At 41.4% G+C, this 16761-nt stretch overlaps 1 protein-coding gene across 1 annotated transcript in view; it reads left to right on the plus strand.

Moving 5' to 3' along the window:
• The first annotated feature begins 2867 nt into the window (after window positions 1-2867).
• The window catches only part of PCDH17 (protocadherin 17), a 97188-nt gene continuing 83294 nt past the window's right edge, over window positions 2868-16761 (plus strand). The window contains exon 1 of the mRNA XM_058548274.1: window positions 2868-7720. Coding sequence (XP_058404257.1) covers window positions 5150-7720 — 2571 coding nt within the window. The 5' untranslated portion in view covers window positions 2868-5149. The remainder of the gene's footprint in view (window positions 7721-16761) is intronic.

The raw sequence follows: 16761 nt of genomic DNA on the forward strand, positions 1-16761 counted from the left end.
GTTCTCTTTCTATACACTAGGGGGAGGTATGACATAATTACTCTGGAGGGGTGGTGGGCAAGTTGATGTCTACAAAGATTTATTTCCTATCACTGTTCTCTTAGATATTGTGTTCTTCCCCTCATTTGCATAACAGCACACTTAAGGCTAATCAATAAACCGTATTACCTTTTCCTTGAAATATTTTCTTTTTTTTTTTGTGAGGAAGATCAGTCCTGAGCTAACATCTATGCCAATACTCCTCTTTTTTTTTTTTTGCTGAGGAAGACTGGCTCTGAACTAACATCTATTGCCAATCCTTCTCCTTTTTTTTTTTTTCCCCCAAAGCCCCAGTAGATAGTTATATGTCATAGTTGCACATCCTTCTAGTTGCTGTATGTGGGATGTGGCCTCAGCATGGCCGGAGAAGCGGTGCATTGGTGCACGCCCGGGATCCGAACCCCGGCCACCAGTAGCGGAGCGCAGGCACTTAACCGCTAAGCCACAGGGCCGGCCCTCCTTGGAATATTTTCATTCTCTTGTTTTTGCCTTATCACAAACCTCAAGTAAGGATATTTTATGACTTTCCTTGAATTAGTGGGCAATGCAAAATAGCCATAGATTTGTCGTATTAAAAAAGTAATGATTAATAAATGTGTGTCATCACCACTCTTTCTTTAAGTTAGCTGCTGCTTTTAAAGCCTCAAAGCCTTAACTTCCGAGGTACATGTGTTGAGACAGAGGTACTAACTCCAAAGAGATGTAAAGGTGAGGTTTCACAAGGCAGCATGGTTAGGCACCCACTCAGCAAAACAATCCAGATTTCTACAAAGCTCTCGCTCCCCTGTTTAGCAAAGGTATATGTGTGACAAACTACCTCTTTAGAAAATACAAAGATATTTCAGGATCTGCAAGTCTGTCTGTAAAGAGCTCCTCTTTTGAGTTTTTAAACTGTTAAAGACAGTCTCTTAAGGGAATGGTGAATGTGGATCCAGATCAGCATTCAGACTCTAGGTTATCTCATGGAGTCCTCTGGGAAATAAATAGCTTCTTTACCTGAATCTTTTAGCAATTATCCCATCAACAATCATCAGAACTTTCTTGTAATTGCCCTGGATTTGATTTTCTTTGAATCCTGAATGATTCATGTTACAGACTTGTATGTTAGTCATTCACAATTTATAAACAGCAACTTAACTTTAGTATTTATGAATTGCAATCAATACTCTAGCAATCACAACACTCACATTTTCTATTTCTATACTTCAATTTTCTTTTTTGTTCTTAATTCTTTCCCAGAACGATGACTCGAACACGAACAAACCAGTCCTTGCTTGCGGATGTTTGTGATAATAGTTTGAGAAGAAAGAATCTCTGAGATTAGGAACTGGAGACGGAGAAGTAAAAGAATCAGGAGCCTCTCCTCTCTCTCTCTCTCTGTCTCTCTCTCTGTCTCTCTCTCTCTCTGTCTCTCTCTCTCTCTCTCTCTCTCTGTCTCTCTCTCTCTCTCTCTCTCTCTCTGTGTGTGGTGGTGGTGGCATTGCTTACAAAACATGAATCCTAACAGATCTCCCACTGATTTGCCTTCACGTTTCGGTTCCGCTTCTACACATAGGAGCTTTAGCAATGTGGTTATCAACACATTTGATATTAAAGAGATAAAATTGAAATGGCCATATGGAACTTTAATAAGAAGATGGAGGTGAACAAAACACCAAAACTGTTGTGGTTGGGTGGGTGGATGTCTGTCTTACCTTAACTCTCGGCTGAGATTCGGGTGACTGAAAAGGGTAGAGCCCTAAGTATTATTTAGCCAGATTTGAGTTTTAACAAGCTACAAAGCTTGAATTGACAGCGAGTCTTTCTCCTTAAAGGAGAGGCGTTTTTCCTCTGGGGATACTCGGCCTCTCTTTCACTGGCCTTCTGTTTTTCTTCTGAAACACTTTCATAATCAAGTGGCTTTCCTTGCATGAGTGCCTGGGGACAGCTGATTTTTCTCAGAGGATAAAGAAAGTTACATATTGATTGCTGTTGCTCGCGGTGTGTTTGCACCAGCGCGGGCAGAAGCGGGCGCGCGAGCGCCCTCGCATTCACACACACTGACTGAAATACACATCACTGTCCTCCCCCCGAACACACACACACACACACACACACACACACACACACACACACATACACACATCCCTCTGCATCTCATTCAGATGGGTCCAGGAGCAGGCAGAAGATTTGTGCCTCCCGTGTCATGGGTGTGTGTATGGTGCCAGTGTGTGCCTGTGTGTGTGTGTGTGTGTGTGTGTGTGTGTGTGCGGAAACCCATCCGGAAGACCGCAGCTACGTTATTCTTCAAGCACGCTGCAATTCCGATTCCTGTGTACACCAGACAAAAAATAAATAAATAAATAAATCGCTGTCAAACTTTTTTCTCCTTTTAATTCTCACTTTTCCAGAGGATTGCGACGGAGGAGCTCCTCCTGATAGTTAAACACTTAGGAGCCCGGCGGCGAGGCTCTGGGCTCCTCCGCCACAGCGGAGCGCTGGGCTCAGCTAGCACCGCTGCTCTCCCATCTAACTGATCTAATCAATGACTCTGAAGCAGTGGCGCTTCTGGCTCCGCCCCCGCCAGTTTCTTCTCCTCCTCCCATTGGGCGCGGGCCGAAGAGGCAGGGCCTTGCTCCTCACGCGGATTGGCTGGCAGGGAATCAGTATCAATGTTTAAGCGGCGGCGTGAGGTGAATAGAGTCAGTCAGCAAGAGGCGCTGGGGAGAGAGCAGGGACTGCGAGCCCCGCGGATGCGGCAGCGGCGGAGGGCGGCTGGGGAGACGCTACTCCAACTGTTGAGTTGAATTTTCGCCTTTCATTTCCTCGGATGCTTTGCTTGCGGAGATGGATTTACTTGCTTTGAAATCTGCACGTCTTTCGCAGACTGTGAGCTGATCCTGACAGGCACCAGATTGAAAGAGACCACCCGTGACAGAAAAGGAGGAAAAAAAAAAAAAACCCTCCACAACGGACTGCACAATTAACTATGCACACCGGTGCTAGACTTTGTGAATAGAGAGCATTGAGAGGAACATCGTGGACTATGATGCGGGGCTAAGCTGTGAACAGTCCCTGGAATCCTGATTGTTTTCTTTTCTTTCCAAGACTCTGAAAGATTTTGGGGTTCCTCACGCCTTAACCAAAAGGAAAGGTTTTTTAAAATAAATAAATAAATAAATAAATAAATATACCTAGCAAAACAGACGCCTTGTTTTCCAGAGCCTCGGACGCCGGCAGACAGAGGTAGAGTAAAAGTGCTGCTGGATTCAGCTCCACCTTCCTCTTGCCCTGCTTCCCTTTCCCTTGCTTTTTCTTTTTCTCCAAAACATGAATCTGGCTTTTCTTTCTAGAGAGTGAGTCAGAGAAAGCGTTAGGAGGAAGCCGCAACTAATATCTGTGAAGGGAGGACCGTGAGGCGAGAGTGAATACGATTCGTTCCGCTGCTTCTGACTCATCGGGCAGATCGGAACACCTGCATTTCTGGATGTGTCATTCCCGTATGTCGAGGCGCCTGGAGAACCCGAAATAACGTGTAGACAGACCTGTGCCTAACACCCCCTCGGAGGTAGCTCCCCGGGGTGGGTCTCCTGGCTGGACCGCCGCGGCCGCAGCTCCTCACCCCCTGCCCTCCCCGAGTCGCCCAGAGAGACTGTGAGAGCGAGACTGCAGAATGCATCACGCCAAACCTTGATGTGTTTCTTTTATCCAGCCCACTCCTCCTACTTTAAAAAAAATTGAAGGAAAAAGAAAAACCGCACTTTATTCGCTTCAAATATTCACCACTTTTATTCCTCGCCAAGGTTTTCGTTTCTAGATGAAGAGGACTGGCAGGCAGGGCCATTGGAAGGAGATGCTGAATAGAAAGAAAAGAGAGGCACTTGACAGCCCAGCCCTGTGAATGCAGAGACTGTTTCCCTTCTAGCGAGAGACAGGGAGAGTGTGTGCGCGAGGACTGGGAGGGTGGCCCCCCCTTCTTTTTCATTCCGCCTCCCCCTCCAGCTTCAAACCTGCACATCCAACCATGAGTTGCCTGTTGATTTCCTTTCGCCTGGGAAGAAAAGCAAACTGGAATTAAACTGCATCGAGAGAAGTCCTTGCTCTCGGGGAGAGAATGGGATGGTAGCGGCGGCTACTAGCTTGGCGTAGAGAAATCACAGAGTGTGTGCTCTACGAGCAGAGGCGGAGAGATAGCTATAAATTTCCCCCTCCCAATAGACTCACACCGCATACGCTGATCGGGCTGTAGCTTTGACTTCGGGGGAGAGCCTTTTCCTAGGAAGAGAGGGAGGAGCCTGGCGGAGGGAGGAAACTACAAATCGGGACACTAGTTCTTTGCGCTGCATTTCCTCCCCTCCCTTTGGCTGCTCGGAAAGGAGAAAAAAAAAAAAAATACGCTTGGCTGGGAGATGCAGTCCGCCGCCGCCGCTGCCTCAGCCAGCAATGCGAGATTAGATCTCCAAATGCAGCAAAACACTGCCTGAAAACAGACCAGCCCGCCAAGCAAGCAGACATTTCACAAGGCTCCGGGAAAGCTTCAAATATATCTGACTCTCTCTTCGTTGCTCCTCATCCCCATCAATTTCATCACAGGAGACGAGAAACAAGTAAGGATTTCACTTTCCGATCTGCCTAGAGACACACCTCCCCGCTCCCTCCCCCACCCAATGTGAAGAGTATTCCAGACGCTACGGGCGGGAGTGGATTTGCAGCGCCCTAGCGGGAGCGAGGAAAACCAACGGATTCTTTAGCTCATTATCATCCCTCCTAGGCGCGATTTCCTTCTTATCGCCGGCCTCATCGCTCAAGTTTGAGTCGCCCGAAGTCCCGGCGGGAGAGACAAAGCCCCAGGCTCGCCCCCAGCCGCAGGGAGCCGCCGCCTTGCTCCGTGCCCCTGCAGCTCCGCTGCGCCGCTGCTTCTCGCCCAGTGCGGATGCTGTAGATCAACAGGTTCGGGGAACTTGAGCGGAATAAGGAGAGACCGCCCGGTGCCGCAGCCCGGGAGCGGAGCTAAGGAAGGACCCAAAGACTTGTGACTCCCGCGCGCACGCTGCGCCCGGGCTCCAGGCTGGCGCGCACCCATCCGCTCGCCCCTCCAGTCCGGCTCCTGCCCCCACCCCACCGGTCTGGGATGTACCTTTCCATCTGTTGCTGTTTCCTTCTATGGGCCCCTGCCCTGACGCTCAAAAACCTCAACTATTCCGTGCCGGAGGAGCAAGGGGCCGGCACAGTGATCGGCAACATCGGCAAGGATGCTCGACTGCAGCCAGGGCTTCCACCCGCAGAGCGCGGCGGCGGTGGCGGCGGCGGGCGCAGCAAGTCGGGTAGCTACCGGGTGCTGGAGAACTCGGCTCCGTACCTGCTGGACGTGGACGCCGACAGCGGGCTCCTCTACACCAAGCAGCGCATCGACCGCGAGTCCCTGTGCCGCCACAACGCCAAGTGCCAGCTGTCCCTCGAGGTGTTCGCCAACGACAAGGAGATCTGCATGATCAAGGTGGAGATCCAGGACGTTAACGACAATGCGCCCTCCTTCCCCTCGGACCAGATTGAGATGGACATCTCAGAGAACGCGGCCCCCGGCACCCGCTTCCCTCTCACCAGTGCTCACGACCCCGACGCCGGCGAGAACGGGCTCCGCACCTATCTGCTCACGCGCGACGACCACGGCCTCTTCGCGCTGGACGTCAAGTCCCGTGGCGACGGCACCAAGTTCCCAGAGCTGGTTATCCAGAAGGCACTGGACCGCGAGCAGCAGAACCACCACACGCTGGTACTGACCGCCCTGGATGGCGGCGAGCCGCCGCGCTCGGCCACCGTGCAGATCAATGTGAAGGTGATCGACTCTAACGACAACAGCCCGGTCTTCGAGGCGCCCTCCTACCTGGTGGAGCTGCCCGAGAACGCCCCGCTGGGCACCGTGGTCATTGATCTGAACGCCACCGACGCCGACGAGGGTCCCAACGGCGAAGTGCTCTACTCCTTCAGCAGCTATGTGCCTGACCGCGTGCGGGAGCTCTTCTCCATCGACCCCAAGACAGGCCTGATCCGTGTCAAGGGCAACCTGGACTATGAAGAGAATGGGATGCTGGAGATCGACGTGCAGGCCCGAGACCTGGGACCCAACCCCATCCCGGCCCACTGTAAGGTCACTGTCAAGCTCATCGACCGCAACGACAACGCGCCGTCCATCGGTTTCGTCTCCGTGCGCCAGGGGGCGCTGAGCGAGGCCGCCCCGCCCGGCACCGTCATCGCCCTGGTGCGGGTGACTGACCGCGACTCCGGCAAGAACGGACAGCTGCAGTGCCGGGTCCTGGGTGGAGGGGGAACTGGCGCAGGCGGTCTGGGCGGGTCGGGAGGTTCTGTGCCCTTCAAGCTTGAGGAGAACTATGACAACTTTTACACGGTGGTGACTGACCGCCCGCTGGACCGCGAGACACAGGACGAGTATAACGTGACAATCGTGGCGCGGGACGGGGGCTCACCTCCACTCAACTCCACCAAGTCGTTCGCCGTCAAGATTCTGGACGAGAATGACAATCCGCCTCGTTTCACCAAGGGACTCTACGTGCTGCAGGTGCACGAGAATAACATCCCAGGAGAGTATCTGGGCTCGGTTCTGGCCCAGGACCCCGACTTGGGCCAAAACGGCACAGTGTCCTACTCCATCCTGCCCTCGCACATCGGCGACGTGTCCATCTACACCTATGTGTCTGTGAACCCCACTAACGGGGCCATCTACGCCCTGCGCTCCTTTAACTACGAGCAGACCAAGGCTTTTGAGTTCAAGGTGCTTGCTAAAGACTCGGGGGCGCCCGCGCATTTGGAGAGCAACGCCACTGTGAGGGTGACAGTACTAGACGTGAATGACAACGCGCCGGTGATCGTGCTGCCCACGCTGCAGAACGACACGGCTGAGCTTCAGGTACCGCGCAACGCTGGCCTGGGCTACCTGGTGAGCACCGTGCGCGCCCTTGACAGCGACTTCGGCGAGAGCGGGCGCCTCACATATGAGATCGTAGACGGTAACGACGACCACCTGTTTGAAATCGATCCATCCAGCGGCGAGATCCGCACGTTGCACCCTTTCTGGGAGGATGTGACGCCTGTGGTGGAGCTGGTAGTGAAGGTGACCGACCATGGCAAGCCCACCCTGTCCGCTGTGGCCAAGCTCATCATCCGCGCGGTGAGCGGCTCCCTGCCCGAGGGGGTTCCCCGGGTGAACGGCGAGCAGCACCACTGGGACATGTCGCTGCCGCTCATCGTGACTCTCAGCACTATCTCCATCATCCTCCTAGCGGCCATGATCACCATCGCCGTCAAGTGCAAGCGCGAGAACAAGGAGATCCGCACTTACAACTGCCGCATCGCGGAGTACAGCCACCCGCAGCTGGGTGGGGGCAAGGGCAAGAAGAAGAAGATCAACAAAAATGATATCATGCTGGTGCAGAGCGAGGTGGAGGAGAGGAACGCCATGAACGTCATGAACGTGGTGAGCAGCCCCTCCCTGGCCACCTCCCCCATGTACTTCGACTACCAGACCCGCCTGCCCCTCAGCTCGCCCCGGTCGGAGGTGATGTATCTCAAACCGGCCTCCAACAACCTGACTGTCCCTCAGGGGCACGCGGGCTGCCACACCAGCTTCACTGGACAAGGGACTAATGCGAGCGAGACCCCGGCCACTCGGATGTCCATAATTCAGGTAGGAGACTTTTAGCATAACTGGGACTTCACTTGATGGCTGGTTTTGGAGCTGTCCTGAAACCTTTGAAACAGGACAAGCCACACGGCCAACAGCAGTGAGAGGGGAAATTTTTTTTTTAATGAAAATGGTTTACACTTTGCCACTCTGTGTACCACATATTCTATACATAACCCCTCCCATGTAAATGGTCCAAAATCTACAAGATGTAAATGTCCTACTTTTGTTGCATTTTTAAAGTTTATTTTTATAGGTTGAAAAATGTTAGCAATGCTCAGTATTCAAAGTTTATTTTACTTTATTTTTATTTCTTGGTCTACATTTCTTTCCATAACAAAGGATTCTCAGAATAGAAAAAAAATTGTTTTAGTTAGCTCACTCTAAAAGTTTTTAATTCCGTTTTTACAAACCTGATGCCAAAAATGAAAGAAATGTACACCCAAATATTAAGAAGTTACCTACTTGAAGTACAACATAGCAACCAGTCAGAATTCCAGAGCCTAAATCAGTTAGAGCTAAGTTTTTACCCCCAAAAAAGTCAGCTTTATATTTAAAAAGCGTTTTAAAGGACGTGAATCTCATTTATTCTTCAGCTGAAACTGCAGCGTAACGCGTTGTGTAGCTTAAGCTTTGGAAATCTGTGCTCTGAAGATCTTTCAAAAGTTTGAATAAATATAGGCTCTGGATAATGACTAGTAACTATCTAGGAAAAGTTTATATTTATTTTGTCCTGTGGTTTTCCTGATCCGTTTCTTGGAGTCATTGAAGAATGAACAGAGAACATCAGAGGGTCACAGACTAATTTTGTGCTGTTGAAAACAGGAGACAAAGTTGCACTAAAGGCATTTGTGCCAAAAAGAATTCCAGGATGCATTTAGTTTGCATACGGTGTGTTTTCAGTATATCTAAGCGATATTTAATATATATTAGACAGTATAGTTCAAAGTTATTGGTATAAGAAAAAAACTAACTGACTTAGCATGGGCATGGATTCTAACAGCAAGTGACCATACTGTGTCTAGTCACTGCCTAGTTTCTTTAATCCACTATTGAGTTGTGTCACAGAAAAACTTAATTCTTGCTTATTATGAATTCATGTTGCTACAAATTACTCTGGATGAGCAGTACTTGAAATTCAAAATTGAGTTGAACTAAAAGTGACATTTGGGAGGAAGATTAGTTTGGGGCAAATGAAAATAATTTGTTCATCATTTTATGCTTTGAAAAGCAAATACCTTTTAAAGACACTTGACTCAGTAATGGTTTTATTATTAAAATAGAGTAGTAAAATTTCATAATCTTATCCTCTCTAATGTAAGTGTAAAAGATACTAAAACTTGGCAAAATATTTTTCTTATAATAGCATAATGTCCTTGCAAACCAGACTCTTGTACTTCATGCTACTGAATACTAAAATATCAATTGTAGTATTAAAGCCCACTTTTTACAGTGTTTATTCTATACCAATAATCATGATTTTTATTTTGAGGTTTATATAAAACTAAACAAGAAATTCCTCCCTTAAAAAAATTGTGGTTTCTATGAAAGTCTTTCAGTGACTGTGTAAAACTGGTATTTATGATAATCAATTTCTTTAGAGGGAGATATGTGAAAATATATATCGATAGATCTTCTGCAGGCATTTTATAAGTACGCATATATTATATACCTTTCTTATATTTTTTACCATTGACCCTTACAGAGACATCACAGAGGGTTAATGCTTAATCTTTCAGTTCAAGTGCTATGAGTTGAATTCTTATTTAGGGTCCCGTAAAAATGAAGGTGGTGCAGTAGAATTCTCAGTAAGCCTGATTCCTTGGTCAGATTAGTGAGGAACAGTCTTGGATGGAAGTATCCAGAAGGTTTTGAGGGACAGGGGTGCATATTTACACCATGCTGTTCTTGAAGCTGGTCATTGCTCAAGGGATGATGGTGATGAGGATGATGATTCCTCTCATTAGAGGTAAAACTTGAGCTAAAGCAAATCGCACACACACCCGGGAAGAGAGAGGGAGAAATAGTTTAGACAGAAAACAAAGGACAAACTTCATTGTCATTCCCTTTCTTCTACAATCTTAATCTATGCTATAAAGACACAGAAAAAATTAAAGTTCTTGAAATTTTTTCCAAAGTGGCTCAATTTCCCATATTGCTCCTACCCTGGAAATATCCTCAGTACAATTTGTTAAAACAGGCTCTTTTTTTTTTTTTCCTACTGAGTTTTTGCAATCCTATAAGGGATACTTTGTAAATTCCTAATATGTTAATTGCTTTTTAAATGTATCAGGTTTTTCTCAATACCTATTAGGGAATACTGAGTAAATTGACTACAGTGACTGTCCTTTTTTCTTTCATTTTAAACTAGTGTGCTGCAAACACTTGTGCTGAAGTGACATGCTTAAATTAAAGTGTGCAGGTATCCCATAATCTTGTTTCAAGTGCGTTTATTACTGTGTGTGTGTAACACAGCCTGCTGATGAAACACACTATTAATCTCACATGTATATCTGAAGGAAGAATTTTAATCCACAGAGTGCACTTGGACTAGCAGCAACTAGGTCTGGTGTATCTTTATTTTCCAGCATCTTGTGTGCTGTTTAGAAGGTGCACAGTGTATTTCTGTTGATGGAATGAAAAGAATTTCATAATTGTTTTGAGATACACTGGTAAAGAGAGTTGATAAGAAATTGAGAAACTTTAGAATTTATGAGACATGTTTCAGCTCAAATTAAGATTTAAGTATGAAAAGATTTTGTGTGGGTCACAGAGTTTAAAATTCTAAGGTTAAGATCTGTAGGTTCTTGGGCATAAGAGTATTTCTGTTGAATATGGATGCAGAACAATCATGTAAGCTGGTGTAGAAAGAGTGGTTTGTGGGAAGAGATTTTATTTCAGGTCCTCAAGGTCCTCAGCGGAAGTAAAGTCAGTCTATGAAGTTTTTAAACAATAGAATAATCATTAAAATATCCTTAGTAGTGCGAATCATAACACAGCATTGTCAGAGTGAAATATTTTATTCATTTTAAAGCTTGAAACTGATTTTGAAAAATAAGAACAGATTTTGTGGTAGGTAAGGCAGATAGATTGTTATACAAATGTATAAAAAGCACTTTTCATAAGAGCAATTTCCATGTGAGTTATTTCATATGTTAATATGAGAATCTAAAATCAAGTAGAGATCATTACTAATTGTCACAGGTAACTGCTAATCGTGGCTTATCAAGAATTATTTGTTAAATCTCAGGGTAACTGCTCAACAGGTGTTTTCAATGTAGGCCTGGCTGAGAAGAGGCAAAGAGGCTGGGGACTTCTCACTGGTGGGAGAATTTCCAGTCTTGTTTGAACATCTGTGTTTTCAGCTTTTTTTTTGTAGCACGACGACAAGTCATTTTAATATGCTGTCACAGAAGAAAATATATTGAGCCAGCAGAATAAGTTCTACCAAAATAAATTTTTTAAAGGAATACATTCTTACACAGTGTTTTACAGTTCAATTTTAAAAGATTCACATTAGGATTGAGTTGAGACTCTTTATGCTGGAAGAGAAAATCCTTTTTATATACATGCATGGCCTTTTCAATAAAAGGGAATTAAACACATGGTAAATACTTACACTCAATCCAAAATATATAAAAATGAGATTGAGGCATAGAAGACTAAAGTATCATAGTGTAGACAATAAATCAGTATTTTAGAATGGAAAGGTGAAAGAAAAAGAATATCTTTATGGGCAACACTATCCACTGTCTGCCTTTATTTCCACTTCTCTATTACAAGAGATTCTTGACTATAGGGACTCAGATGAGTTCCCAAGATCATGGTCTTCAAAACTTCATACTCTAGTGTGTTAGTGACTTCAGGAACAAGTACAAAGGGTGTGAACAGTTTCTTTCTTCGTTTATAATTTTGAAGATATTTTTCTGCAATGTTATTCTAAGATGGCACAATTTGGTTACTTACATGCATTCATTTCCATTAACTTTATATACATCTCTATTTATAGGTGTTATGGTGGGCTGAGTAGGAAGAGAATGTCCCTTTCTTACTGCCTCCAGGAGTGTCTTGTACACTTGTCTCTTTTTAAAAGATTTTTAGAAGATAGAAGGATTAATCCCTACTTTAAATTAACATAAGTATACAGTCATAAAATATTTTTTTCTGTTTTACCATACATTAAAAGTAGTACAAATAAACTTAAGAAGATCATCAGCCATTGAGGTGTTTTGAGTTTCTTTGGAGAAGAGTTTAAAATCCAAATTATCATCATTCTTAACATATTGTTACTTTTATTCTGTTTTGTGTGCACCCATGAAAATCTACCCCAACGTAAATCTGTGTGCATTCTCTATTTTATAGAGAATGTTTTAATGAAAACACAAAGAGTATAATTTTTATTATGTGAACTAGAAACTTGAGAATCTTATTTTTAATATTAGTTGATATAACTACTCATACAGTAATAACTTTTTTATCTATTAGTTTTTAGTTTTCAATAGAATTTTCAAAATACGGGCTAGGTAATACTTTAATCATCCTTACACTGAGGTGATAATTCATCATTCTTTTAAAAATGTAGGAGTAAGATAATTTTTAATTTTATTTGAGTTCTATAATTTTACTTGAGTTCCATGAGTGAATTCTGTAATTTTACTTGAGTTCTATGAGTGAGTTCTATTTCAACAAATATTATCATACAAAGTCTACACGAAGGATTTTGGAATTTTATACTTGACATCTTCATGTTATTTAAGGCTGTGTGTGATCATGAAAGGCATCAGATCGTAGAAAAGTACGCCCTAAAATTTCTATCTCAACTGCTTGAACATACTTTTTAGTAAAAAAAAAATTTACATGTTCTAAAACATTATCGCCTGTGACTATATTGATCAAGCCAGGCCAAAAAATAATATTAAAAAAACAAAAAAACACATTTTCCAGAAACTTTTCTCTATCAAGTTGATGTTATAATACATATTATTCACTTTTTTACAGGGCATAGATACAGGTTTACATATGAGGTTAAAATATATTAATTATTCTTGAAATAATCTCAAATATCATCTGTATTAAAGGACTAAGAAATATACATATTTTAAAAGAAAAGAAATCTTCAAAATCTCCAGATAATTATTTAATACTATTTAAAAATATAATATTTATAATTTATAGTGTTTCACTACCATTGTTAGGTTTCAAATTTTTCACTGTTATTGCTGCTTGTGTAGTATAATGCAATAGAAATATATCTATAAAAATAAAAGTAAATTAAGAAATTATTTTATGTTTTTTAAGATTAATAAAGGTTTACATGCATTTATTGCAGTGAAGGTTGGCTCTGCCTATATTTATGAAAACGTGAACAATAAAACTTCTTGGCAAAATTAAAGTATGTGCATACATGTATATATGTCTTTGTATTTTCAGTATAATGTATGTATACTCAAGCACAAATATTAGCCTATTTTTATACTTTTTTAGTTCAAAGGCAATTCTCTTTTTAAGGATGAACTCAAACCTTTATTTTTCTTTGAAAATATGTTGGAATTTGATGATTTTACTGTTTTAAAACTTCAAACATTTTGAAGTTCCTTAGAGTAGAACCAGTCATTGTAGAGCAGAGAAGAAGTTAAGGATCAGTTGGCCTTCAGTGGACAATAGGTTGGAGTTTATGCAGATTAAGAGGAAAAAAAGTCTCATTTGTTTCTGATTCTTCTGGGAGGTTGGTAGGATGGCTGGAGACATTGTGAGAATATGCCATGTGAGCCTGATGATGACACAACAGGAGGAAGATGAAGCCACTAGAACTGGGCTCATGCCGGTTAGGAAGTAAAACTTAACTCCCTTATGCTGAGAAGTCTTGCAATACACTCAATAGTGGGTAAATTCTTACAAATGCACCTGTTAATTATGATATTAGTCATTGCTCCAGAATGTATTCCCTTCAGTGATACATCTGTTTAATAAATCCCACAGGGCTTTATCTTAAAGTCATATTTTAGTAAAGCTATTAGGGAAGGATTTTTTTTTGGTACCGAATTCCTTCAACCAATGACTTGTATATTTGTTAGAGAATAGCATAAAGTTCATTTTGATGTATCAATTTGAAGACAGTGTGACTTCTGCCACCCACCTACAAAACACTTTTAAAGTTCATCAGACCTATACTGATCTATTGTCAACCTATTTTAGTAAAGGAACCGTGGACAAGAATTTCCTTCAATGGCACACAGTATTTTACAGTTAGTCATAGCTTTCACCACCAGCTTTGACAGTGATATATTGCTATCCTTTGGTCGCCTGAAATAAATTACATATAATAAAGAAGTCCTTAATGACATCAACATGTCCTGCTGTGACTAAGCAGAAGCTTGCTTGTGCTTCCTTGCTACTGCAGAAGTATAAGTTTGATATTTTTAAGGTAAAGCAAAAAAAAAAAAGATTCAGAACAAAACACAGATACAAAATCGTGGCTGTGTGGGTGACATCTGTCGCTTGTATGCACCAAGTTCCTCCAGTGATAGATTGTAAAATTGGTTTCAGACAGCGTTTGAGAGAATCTATTGATATACATGTGACACGCTTCTATTTGTCTGTGCTGGTCCTAGTGACATTCTGATTACTGGTATTTGTAGGCCTTGCCCTGGATCTATTCCAGGCAGTTTTATTGTAGTGAAATGGCTCATACAGTTCATTGAGCATCTAGCATAACTGTGCTGAATATGATTGGCACGTTTGCATATATTTATTCAAAAAATAAGGCAGTTAAACAGCATAATTACGGGAAAACGAATCATAACAATAAAAGACCATTTAAGTTAACAAGCTTTGTGATCAAAAGATAAATACAGGTTGGATAAATGAGACTTTAGATGTAACTAATCTACATAAATAGAGTTTGGTCTGATTAGAGGAATGGAATATATTAAAATAATTTAATAGTATTAGAAATGCATTTTATTTCAGTCATTTTGAAATATTTAAAGACCTATGTTATTTTCATTATGTTTCTATTCAATAATATAGTCATGAACCATATTTATGTTGGATGAAAAATGGGCAAGGTAAAGATAAATACAATCTTATAAGCTTCTGTTTGGTTCTGGAATACACCCTGCCTGAACAATATTTATTATTTTTTAAACTTGTAATGTTTTCGATTGACTCTTAATTAGTGGAACACATTAAAGGGACCATTTAAAGGACAATTTCTTGTTTACTCTCTTTATCAGCTAGAAGCAGCCTTTGTGGAACTTGAAAGCGAGAGTATTACAATTCTATTTCAAGTTTTCAAAGCTATACATTCATAATTGTTCTGTAGATATATACTGTTTTTAAGAGACAATGGGTACATCTTTGTAAATTGCATGATGGGGATAATGACTTTATATTCAGGAAGGTTCTAATGCTATTTTGGTAGCATATGTATTTTTAAATAACAGATTTAGCTTACAATATGACTAAATAACTAATTTCTTTCCAACAACTGTGGTGCTTTAGATATATTTTCTTCAGCTTCTTTTCGTGATAACTTTTAAAAAATGTAATGTAGGCATAAATCATAAATTGATATACTTCTTTATAATAATTCTACTTGAATCCTTAATAATCATTGCAAAGCAATGATTAGATTATACTTATACCTAAATTTTCATGTCCTCCAATCCAATAAAACTCAAATTGAAATATACAAGTATATCCTAAATTCCAATAGCTTAATTTTATAAAGCAGAAATGCAGCAAGTATTTTACTGTAGGCAGAAATGGTCACAGGAGTCCAAATACCTCTTATTTTTATAACCCGATTTTAGACTAACAATATCTTAGATAAGTTCTTAAATTTTTATTTATTTACAGTACAAGCATTTGCATCTGTTTTGAAACCTAAAACTAGAGTTTTCACCGTTAAGATAGAATATTCTTTTTCAATTCACAGACTCCAATGTAAATACCTTGGCTTAAAGCCGTTCATTTTATTTTTCATACAGCATATTTTACCAAAATATACTGAGACTATTTTATGACTGAATACTCCATAGATCTTTTGCTATTTCACCAGAGCAATTGCATAAGCAGAACTGATACTTATAAATGTAATTCAGCTCTGATTACCATGAGAAGGATTATCCAACCACAGTGTCAAGTGACCGGTATTCGTTTTTCACTCATATCCTCATTTCGGTAGATGAGATGACAGTAAGAAATTAGAAGGTTTGAGAAATAATATGCTTAAAATCTTAGCAAAATATACTAAGAAAAAATGTTATCACTTAGTATTTTGGAAAAAAAAGAATTAGTTTCAAAAAGGGATATTTTCTAGCTAAAATCTAATAATTGCTTACTGATACATCTTTATATAATGTATTTGTCATAAAAACTTGCTGAGCAACTTTAACAATAACTTACTTTGATTTCTGTAGTTCAGAGAAAAACAGAATATTGTCTAAATATTGATGAATTCTATAGTAATGTCTTCTTGGGGCACAAAACTCTTGCTTTCTATTTTGCTTTTGCAGTATTGCATCTATTTTGAAATAGTTTATCCCAAGTCAACTTATGACATTAAGAATGTGAATAAGAGCAGTTATATGTCATGCAAAACAAAAGAAAAATCAATTATCTATCTTTATTATCATTATCGTTAAGATAGAATTAAAGATTACATACAAACTTACCTTTACATAGTTTCAAGGCAAGACACTTGATTGCTTTATTTTTATCATTATTTTAAGCTTTGTGTGACCTCTTGTTACCTTAATGAATTGTTTTTTTCTTAGTTTTAAACCAATGCCTAGACTCTTATTTTATTCTTGGTTGATTAAATCAGAATTTCCTGATTTAAAAACAGTTTGGTGATACAATTGACTCTTACTTGGCATTGTTTGCCTGGAGTATGTTTGTAATTTTAAAAAACAGTGAAAATATATTGATGCTAATGCATGAACCTAAGTGTAGGGTAAGATGGAGGATTATTAAGGCAAATATATAAATATATGAAAAATAGCAAACATTTTAATACAATGCATAGATTGGAAAAAAAG

This window comes from Diceros bicornis, chromosome 9 (genome assembly GCF_020826845.1).
Source record: "Diceros bicornis minor isolate mBicDic1 chromosome 9, mDicBic1.mat.cur, whole genome shotgun sequence".
Lineage (NCBI taxonomy): Eukaryota > Metazoa > Chordata > Mammalia > Perissodactyla > Rhinocerotidae > Diceros > Diceros bicornis.